Raw genomic sequence first — 10,284 nt, 5'->3', positions numbered from 1 at the left:
AGAAGCCAGAACAGCAAGAGGGATTGCTGCTTTCACTGAGCATCGATCCCTCTTGCTGTTCTGGCTTCTGAGATTCAGAATTTTTTTTTTCTTGTTTTCCTCCTCCAAAAACTAGTTGCGTCTTGTGGTCTGGTGCATCTTATAGAGCGAAAAATATGGTAATTCATTCCGGAGGTCCGTTCTTAACCTGAAACTGTTCTTAACCTGAAGCACTACTTTAGCTAATGACTGCCGCCACGCCGCCAGAACACGATTTCTGTTCTTATCCTGAAGCGAAGTTCTTAACCTGAAGCACTATTTCTGGGTTAACGGAGTCTGTAACCTGAAGCATATGTAACCTGAAGCATATGTAACCCGAGGTACCACTGTACAGGGTTGTTTTTTTAGAGCATTGCAGGTACAAAATCAGATTGGCCAGTGACCACATCAGGGCTTGGGTGGGGCATGAATATTTTTAATGAATGTCTGAAATGTGATGACCTTTAGTTCTGCCCCTCACAGACTAGTCAAATTTTGTGATGGTCCAAAAGGTAGAGAGAAAGAGAGAGAGAGAGAGAGAGAGAGAGAGAGAGAGAAAAGAGCAATTAATGTTGACTCTCATCTTCGGCTCCATTCCTATAGCTTCTTACCTGAGACTAAACCTGATAGTAATTGCTTCTGAGAAGACATGACAATTAGGATTTTAATGTCAAGATGATTGTTAGAATTACCGTAACTGGTGTTTATCTCCAAAGACATTGCAAAATTCATTTAGGATTGTCAGCGAAAACATGCAGAATAGGATTGTCAGCCAAAACATGCAGAATATGAATATTTACTAATTTTTGGAATATTCATTGCAACACTGCAGGCAATAAAAGGTCTATACACTGAGTGCAACTCTTCGAAATGCCACCATGTGTGGACTCAGCCTCAAATCAACAGCTGATGTCTTGAGCAACATCTGCATATGTTTCATGGGCTGCATTCAATTGCATTCCAGAAAATTTTGAGGCAGAGGCCCCACCCCCACTTTTGACAAATAACTATGAGTTTTATTAATTTATTGCTTCTTGTTGACTGGTCGAATTTTAAAGCTCCCTCTCTATATTATGTCACTGGCTTTATATAACAAACAAGCTCAGCATTCCTCGCATGCCTTTCAGGAGAGAAGAAAGGAGTTCTTCTAACAATTTTCCACAAAGGGCAGGTGATGACTTAGATTATGCCCATTCCTCTCCCACAGCTTTCAGATAGCAAGCCGAGAATTGGGCTGCCTCATTTTATCTATAAGGAGATCAGTTCAGTCTCTTGGGATTTGTGACTGATTTTTGTGTGTGGTTTGTTTTTGTTTTTCAGTACTTGGAGGAACACAAAAACAAAAAGTGTACACATACCCTACTAGGAATTTTTTTTGCTTCTTTCCTTTTATTATTCTTTACATTTTTCATTGCATGCATTGTTAGAAATATAAAGAAGATACAGAACTTTATCTTGGTTAATTGAAACTAATAAAAATCTTACTGGTACTGCAATTCAAATCACACCCCATGGAACTCAGGGAGATTTATAGTGCAACCCTGTACATGCACACTCAGAAGTAAGCTCCACTGAATTCATCATAACTTACCCCCAGAAAATTGTGTATAGGATTTCAGCCTTACTTTTGGATAAATAACTCTAGGGACATGTCAAGAGTAGGAAATGGGTGCATCAAGGGCAAAGGGAGGAATAAACAAAGCTGCAGTATGTCCTTCCTTCTGAGAATGTGGGCTGACCTAAACTAGCTAAAATGTGGATGTACGGTAATTAAATTCACGTAACAGGAGTCAATATAAGCACCAAAAGTGCACCCAGAAGCAATTAGGATGCAGCTTAATTATTGAGGAGATGCGCCCAAGTCCCCTCTGGGAATGGTAGAGCAGAATGCAAGGAGCCTCATTCTCTAGCTACTTATCCTTCAGGGTCCTCTTCCTTATTCCTTTTGGGCAACTTCTCCCTTAACTTCCATATACAGTCCCCAGCCATCTCCCAGATGAACTGACAGTGTTCATTTCCCTCATATTTGCTAGACGGCAAAGCTGTTTACTTTCCTTAGCAGCGGAATGTTCCATGCCATCATGTCGTTTTAGCTGTTCGTTGGCAGAGACTCATTACATGCAATACGATATAGACATAGACACTTCTGCAATGAGTCAGTGTGTTGCAGCTAACCTGGTGCAATCGCACTGCACAAGGCCTTGCATGAGTCAAACGACAATGTGATAGTGGAGGATGAAGGCGTGCCTGCACTAATCCTAATCCAAGCCACATTATTAGGACCTAGAAGCCCCCTGTGCAACACTTTGACAACAGACTTGAGTTTCAAGGTCTGTAGCTCAAACAGACTATGAGGTGTTGATGAGTTTCTGCCAATGCAATTGCTTTCCTTCGAAGGACCTCATTAAGACAGGTCTGTGAGTACTTCCAGATACTGGAAGCTCTGGCTATCATATCACCAACACAGGATGCTGACTAAGAAATACCTTGAAAAAGAGGTGCATGCGAATTAGATATGCAACAAATCAGATTTTGAGAGGGACGGTATGTGTTCTTTAGATATGTATGGTACAAGCACGTAACACACAGTGATCCTGCTTAAATTCCTTCGAAGAGGGTGTGTGCTGTAGCTGCTTATGCCTTGCACTTGGACTGGAGAAGGTAAAAGGTAAAGGTAAAGGTACCCCTGACCATTAGGTCCAGTCACGGACGACTCTGGGGTTGCGGCGCTCATCTTTCTTTATTGGCCGAGGGAGCCGACGTTTGTCTGCAGACAGTTTTTTCGGGTCATGTGGCCAGCATGACTAAGCCACTTCTGGAGAAACCAGAGCAGCACACAGAAACACCATTTACCTTCCTGCCGGAGTGGTACCTATTTATCTACTTGCACTTTTGGTGTGCTTTCAAACTGCTAGGTCGGCAGGAGCTGGGACTGAACAACGGGAGCTCACCCCGGCGCGGGGATTCGAACCGCTGACTTTCTGATTGGCAAGCCCTAGGCTCTGTGGTTTAGACCACAGCACCACCCGCATCCCATTGGACTGGAGAAACTCAAGTTCAAATCCCTGTTCAGTTGCAAAGCTTATTTGGTGATGTTGTTCTGGTCATGGAATGAAGATTATATCTATGGCAAGAGAGTTGAAAAAGATTTTGTCTTTGAGGGTTTTATTTTATTTTAAGTATTGTTAACGTGAAGAGTGTGAAAGTTGGGGGTGGAGTCGGGAGTTTTGGGCATGACAGCTTGTGTTCTCTAATTATGCATATTTGCTAGGGAGGTGGGGATGGTGTTGCATTTCTAGATACATGTAGGGACTCAGACTTGTGTAGGAGCAACACCATCTTTCCTAGAAACCTGTCTCTTTAATTCTGCTGAGCACAGAGGTACTTTTACTATATTTCTTCTGGCTAGTGGGGTTTTATTTTTTACTGCCAAGCCTGGACATAACTGGTGGCCCCTTGGTCTCAGCCTAACCCACACCGATGAAGTGGCACTCCAGATGTGGCCCTGCTGGCTGCTGCTGACAGCTGGAGCACCTTAGGCTCCTCATCTATGAGAAAGGAAAAAGCAAGTCTCATAGTAGGGCAGGGCTGCTCTCCTTTGTGCAACTTAATTCCAAGTACGGTGGGCAGAGAAGGATGCTGTGCCTTGCAGAATGCCTTTGATTCCCTGACTTTGATTTGCAAAATGAATGTGGAGGTGGCTGGCTGGGATGCCATGTGAGTGGAATCCAGTGGCAAAATTTTTATTTTGTGGGGGAACAGTTAGGGCCAGAGGCGCCAGCCTGCAACGGCAATTGGGGGGGGGGCAGGCAACGTTGCTATCACGAGACATTACAGGTGTCAGCAACACACCTCCCTCCCTAAGCCGGGCAGAAGCATCCTAGACTTGGGGAAGGAGGTGCCAGACTTTAACACTCTAATGTACTGGGAATATTTAGGGAACTAGCCTAGTCCCCTTAGTCCACACACCACTGGTGGAATCTTTCTCCTCAAAAGAGGAATCACAGAGGTGGAAGCAGGGCCGGATTTAGGTTTGACGAGGCCCTAAGCTACTGAAGGTAATGGGGCCCTTTATATGTCCAAGGGACACGGGTGGCGCTGTGGGTAAAAGCCTCAGCGCCTAGAGCTTGCCGATTGAAAGGTCAGCGGTTCGAATCCCCGCGGCAGGGTGCGCTCCCGTTGTTCGGTCCCAGCGCCTGCCAACCTAGCAGTTTGAAAGCACCCCCGGGTGCAAGTAGATAAATAGGTACCGCTCCGGCGGGAAGGTAAACGGCGTTTCCGTGTGCGGCTCTGGCTCGCCAGAGCAGCGATGTCACGCTGGCCACGTGACCCGGAAGTGTCTCCGGACAGCGCTGGCCCCCGGCCTCTTGAGTGAGATGGGCGCACAACCCTAGAGTCTGTCAAGACTGGCCCGTACGGGCAGGGGTACCTTTACCTTTTATATGTCCAACTGTCCTTTGTCAACAACAAATTGTTGCTGTTTTTTGTGTTGAATATATGCTATATGGTAATTTACGGACCTAATAGGTACCTAAAGCCATTTGCACATAACAAATAGGAGCCAACACAACACAAAGCACTATTGCTGCATGTAGGTTTTATATTATTTATTTTTCATCTTATATTTTGGAAATGTACATCAAGTTTCCCCCCTTTAAATTATTTGGGCCCCCCCCCCAGAGAGTGGGGCCCTAAGCTATAGCTTGTTTAGCTTATAGGTAAACCCGGCACTGGGTGCAAGGGGCCACAAGGGTCATCTAGTCCAACCTCCTGCAATGCAGGAATCCTCTGCTCAACATGGAGCGCAAAACCCACGACCCTGACATTAAGAGTCTCATCCTCTATCGACTGAGCTACCCCTGGCCAGGAAACTTTGGGAGAAGCTAGGGGTGGGAATCATTCCCTCTTCTTTTTGCCACGCTTCCTCCCCGTCCCCTGGATTTTCTCCCCGCAGCAGACGGAGGCGAGGGGCTTGTCCTTTCTCCCTTCTCCCTTGCTTGGGTGTCGCCCGCACCACCTCGGGGTCAGATCCCAGAGTCCCAGCGAGGGAGAAGGGGAGGGACCAGCGGCTGGTGATGTCAGCTTGGGAAGAGCGAGGGAGGGAGAGGGAGAGCGCGACGGAGGAAGGGAAGGAGGGAGGGAGCCAGAGCGCAGAGCCAGCGAGTGTTCCGGGTCAGGCGCAGGAATGAAGAAAGGTGCTGCTGCTGCTGCTGCAGCCTGAGCGACGAGCGAGCCGGGCTCCGTGGGAGAACTGGGGGGCACTGATTGGACAGCGGAGGCCCAATAAGAGACAAAAGCAGCAGGAAGGTTTTCTGTTTCTTTTCTTTTCTGCGCGTAGTAGTCTGGAGCGGCAGGAAAGAGTTTTCTCCTGTCCCAGGCGAATGTTTGCAGGAGCTGCCGCCGCCTCCTCCTCCTCCTCCTCCGGGACTTGCTGAGGAGAGGAGAAGGCGAGGGCGGCCTCGAAGGCGGCGGCTGGCAGACCAGCGAAGGCGACGTGCCTGGGGAGCCGGCGTCGGCGGCGAGGGTTGCTAAGGGCCGGGTTTGGAGCCGCCCCCCTCCGCGCTCCTCTCCCTGCGCGCTCGCTCGCTCGCTGAGGGCGAAAGAAGCCTCGCGCGCGCGCCTGGCGCTGGAACTGGAAGGCGAGCCGGGCAGGGGGCCGCGGGGAGGCTGAGGCGCTGCCCCGAGTGGCCGCGCGAGCCTCGCGCAGCTTGCCGAGGGTTGGGCTGCGGGAGGCAGGCAGAGGGTTGCCGCCGCCGCCGCCTTTGCTGCTATGTTTCATTGCATCCCGCTGTGGCGGTGCAACCGTCATGTGGAGATTATCGACAAGCGCCACTGCTCGCTGGCCGCCGTGCCCGAGGAAATCTACCGCTACAGCCGCAGCCTCGAAGAGCTCCTGCTCGACGCCAACCAGCTACGAGAGCTGCCGAAGGTGAGCGAGATAGGGGGCGAGGAGACGGCGGGGCCGCCCTTGGTGTGTGTGTGTGTGTGTGTGTGTGTGTGTGTGTGTGTGTGTGAAGGGAGAGATTCATTTTCGCAGGTGGGTCAGGAATGGAGCGCCGCTCTCGCCTCTCCCCCCCCCCTCCCCGACCCTAAAGGTGAAAGAGTCCGCGAGAGGTTCCTTCCTTCACCTCGGCTGGGACTGGGAGCAACCATTAGCAGCGAAGCGTGGGGGGGGGGGGGAAGGTGGCCCATTGAAATCAGGGCCGTTTCTCAAACTTCTGAACTTCGCGGCGGGGGGGGGGTCCGCTCTCAGTGCTCTTCTCGAGCCACCTACCAGCGCGGGTGACTGGTTTACTCGGAAGGAGTGTGTCGTGACTCCCGTTCTCACGACGGCATCCATACATTCCGACGGTGGTCTCTTTGTCGCACGGGCTTCTGTCAGAGCGCGCTAGCAAAAGCCCCCGCCCCCCACCGCTCGCTAGTTTGGGATGGAACCACGTTGGAGGAGAGGAGAAAGTGTGGGGCAAGGAGCTGGCTAGGTAGGGAAAGGGACCTGAAAAACAGCTGTCTCTGCCTGGGCGCCAGCCTTCCTTGCCAACACAGCCCTAAGTCTCAAGTCTTGCAAGACCTGCTTTTCCATTTGTGTGATGGCCTGTTTGCCTTGTTAAAAAAAACAAAAGCTGCCGTGCTTCACAAGCCAGGTACGAATGAGATTTTAGAATACCATCTTGTCAGGAAAGAATAAATGAGCGAACAAACTTGGGACCCAAGATATAGGAGAAGAGTGAAAGTGGTACTGGGCTCTTGTTGGGTAGCCTCTATCTTCCTGATGTAAATTAACTTCTGGATTCCCCCCCCCCCCCGTTAATACTTAAAGGTGAATTCCCACTAAAGTAGTGCTGGAACTAACCTTCCACAGCATTACTGTGGAGATGGGAATTGTGGTATTGTGTTCAATTAATGTGGTCATGAGGGTGGCTGCTTATAGTTGTTGAACTGGCCCATGCACAGGTTCACCATGGAAAATAGAACATTTGGATTTACAATGAGATGGAGAAGACCATGTAAACTATCCCCTTTATACAGGAACTATTGCAAACATTGTTTTATAAATTCCTAGTCTCCTGCTATGGTTTTTTGTTTGTTTGTTTGTTTTTTTGGAGGGGGTTGTGACTAAAACTTAACCACGTCAGCTCGAATTACCTTGCATCTCTTCTGAAATACTTGGGGTAAGTCTGTAGTGAGGCCTCATTATAAGTGAGTGATATAATCCATAGATGCAGCAATGGTATTGATATTTGCTGCTTTTACCAGTGGTTCTGAAAAGGGTCTTTAGATGGATTTAAGATATGGGCAGAAAGCATTTTTATGGCCTCAAGTAAGTCTCCTTCAGGGGACGCGGGTGGCGCTGTGGGTAAAAGCCTCAGCGCCTAGGGCTTGCTGATCGAAAGGTCGGCGGTTCGAATCCCCGTGGCGGGGTGCTCTCCCGTTGCTCGGTCCCAGCGCCTGCCAACCTAGCACGTTCGAAAGCACCCCCGGGTGCAAGTAGATAAATAGAGACCGCTTACTGGCGGGAAGGTAAACGGCGTTTCCGTGTGCTGCGCTGGCTCGCCAGATGCAGCTTCGTCACGCTGGCCACGTGACCCGGAAGTGTCTGCGGACAGCGCTGGCCCCCGGCCTCTTGAGTGAGATGGGCGCACAACCCTAGAGTCTGTCAAGACTGGCCCGTACGGGCAGGGGTACCTTTACCTTAAGTCTCCTTCTGCCACTGCCCCCCCCCAATGTAGATACTTCCCCTTTCACTGTACAAGTTTATGAATCAAGTACCACCTCATCTACATTTGTGGTGGTGAACAGCCTGTGGTACCGTCTGGCTGAGTTGCTGTGGTTTCTTGGGGAACTAAGCCCTTTGCAGTCCAGTTTCTGTCAGGGAAGAGAAGTTTTTCGGTATGCCTAGATTAAAGTGGAAACACAGGATATGTCTGAGAACTGGGATACAGGGAAGCTAAGTGACAAGCTGTACAGAGGACAGAGGCTGAAACAGAAGGACAGAACAGGCCAGGACCTGAGAGAGTAACCTGAAAGAAGCATAGGTGGAGAATTCAGCTTGAGGAAAGCTGCTGCTTGCTGTTTTAGCTACCGGATTTTGGTAAAAGTTTCCACGTGATGTGATGTACAAGCATGTCTGCTGAATCAGCATGCATGACACTTGGAGAAAACATCACCCTTATCTAGCTCTGGTCATGCTTAAAAACCCTCCCCACCATTTATGCGTGGCTAGTCGTGTCAAAATACTAATGAGCATTTCGATGTGCATATGAATCTGCAACCCACTGGAAACAATATGATGAAGACAGCTGTGTATTCTGAGCCACATTTGGTTTATAGCAATGGTTCCTGATTCTATAAGACAGGGATGGGATACAGCTGGACTCTCAGGTCCCATTATCCCTGACTGTTGACTGCACTGGCTGCTGCTGCAAGTTGGAGTCCAGCAATATCTAGGTAATTCCAACATCCCTGCTGTAAGAAATGTGGAAGTCTGTGCTTTCCCATATTGCGCTTCTTAGCTGCTTAGGAGTGCAAGCCTGGAGTGCACCCTTTGGTTCAAGTAGCTACTAGAATGGAGCAGAATCATCACTTTTGGTAGGTAGGCCATTTTTGAAGTAGAAAGACTGAGAATTATCAGTTCTCAATTTATAGGATGAGTGTTGTTTGTTTCCTTTTGCTATTTTCACTCTTAGAACCCGTACCCTAGGGGCAAAGGACTTTAGCACCTATAAATTGTCAGAGGACCTGAAGTATTCTGTGTGATGATTCATTCCATCTAGGATATAAGGAATGATAGATACAGCATACTGCTTCACTGCCTGTGCATTGATTTGGAATCAAACATTCTGTAATAAAAATACCAATCAACTCTCTCTAGTACTGGCTTTTCAAAATCTTAGAAAATAGTATTCTCAGTGCTTCCCCCCAGGGGGTACTTAAGGGTACACAGTACCAGCACCTCTTTTTTGGTTGTTTAAAAATGTGGCACTTACTGTAACAACTTCATGGTGCGTACCGGCACCTATTTTTCTAGAAAAATAGGTATTTCCTAGTCCTGCTCTCTGATATTATTTTACTGGAGATCACATTGCTCTTTCACTGAGCTATGCCTCTGCCCTATACAGTTTGTGCTTCCCCTCTGGAAAGGGAACTTCATTAGAAAAACTCATTCTTCTTAGATTGCCTTCTTCCAGGATTCAAAGACACAGCTTCATGGGTGCAGACCTTTGTGCGAGTCATATGCCAAATCATTGAGCCATACTGTGTGTGTGTTTGTAGCTGCTTCATGCTCAAATATCATGCTGTGGTCTGTCAGTTTGTTTGTCTGGGTAAAGTCATTGAACCTGACAACATGCTTCTTAAAAGTGATAAACATGTTTGTCTTTCCATTCTTGAATTTTTCCTTTAAGAAATACAATACCTTCAGCTCCTATATTTGGTCTTCTGAAGAACTACCCTTATTTCTATTGTACTCTCAGTTTACAGTGACTCTTCTCAGAGCAAAACATGGTTAAGAAAGTATAACTGGTTCGAAGTGGATGTCTGAACTAGGGTGGGGGGAAGGCTTATGACTGACCACCAAACCAGAATAAGAAGCTATGGTTTGAAGTTGTTTTCAAACCATGGTTTTTGCCAACTCTGATTCAAGCCCTCTTCAGAAGTTACTTGGGTGAAAGCAGCTGTATGAATAGTAGGCACACCAAGGCAGGACTACCATCCCCCAAGTCACATTGCTATCTGCCCACACACCTCTCTATCCATGCATTGTGTGGATGTCTTCATGGGGAAAGCCAGTCTACACACACAGGCACTCACTCATTCTGGGATCCTGATCATGCAGGGTGGTATTCAGTGCTAGTCCTGCTCCCAGTAGACTAATTGAAGCTCCTCCACATGCAGCTGCTGGGTGACTTTGGGCTAGTCACACTTCTTGAAGTCTCTCAGCCCCACTCACCTCACAGAGTGTTTGTTGTGGGGGAGGAAGGGAAAGGAGAATGTTAGCCGCTTTGAGACGCTTTGGGTAGTGATAAAGCGGGATATCAAATCCAAAACTACACTTCTTCTTCTTCTCTTGATAGGCATGACTAACTTAGGTTTGTTGCTTTCAGTGGGTCTACTCTGAGTAGGACTTAGTTGTGTGTGGCCCATAAGGTTTCTGAATGTGTGCAAGCCTTTGTGTGTAGACACTGACTTCCCCTTCCCCATCAACATGCACAGCCTGAGGCTGTTTTTATGTGAGGAGCCCACTTCAGATGAGTAAGACCTGAAGGGACT

The 10,284-nt window shown here is 48.2% G+C and overlaps 1 protein-coding gene across 1 annotated transcript in view; it reads left to right on the top strand.

The window, feature by feature from the left end:
- The first annotated feature begins 5,162 nt into the window (after positions 1-5,162).
- The window catches only part of LRRC1 (leucine rich repeat containing 1), a 61,982-nt gene continuing 56,860 nt past the window's right edge, over positions 5,163-10,284 (top strand). Inside the window, exon 1 of the mRNA XM_028722609.2 lies at positions 5,163-5,947. Within this exon, the coding sequence (XP_028578442.1) occupies positions 5,789-5,947 (159 nt within the window). The 5' untranslated portion in view covers positions 5,163-5,788. The remainder of the gene's footprint in view (positions 5,948-10,284) is intronic.

This window comes from Podarcis muralis, chromosome 3 (genome assembly GCF_964188315.1).
Source record: "Podarcis muralis chromosome 3, rPodMur119.hap1.1, whole genome shotgun sequence".
In the NCBI taxonomy this organism is placed as follows: Eukaryota; Metazoa; Chordata; class Lepidosauria; order Squamata; family Lacertidae; genus Podarcis; species Podarcis muralis.
Note: the sequence above shows the minus strand (reverse complement) of the source record. Positions and strands in the feature narration are given on the sequence as shown.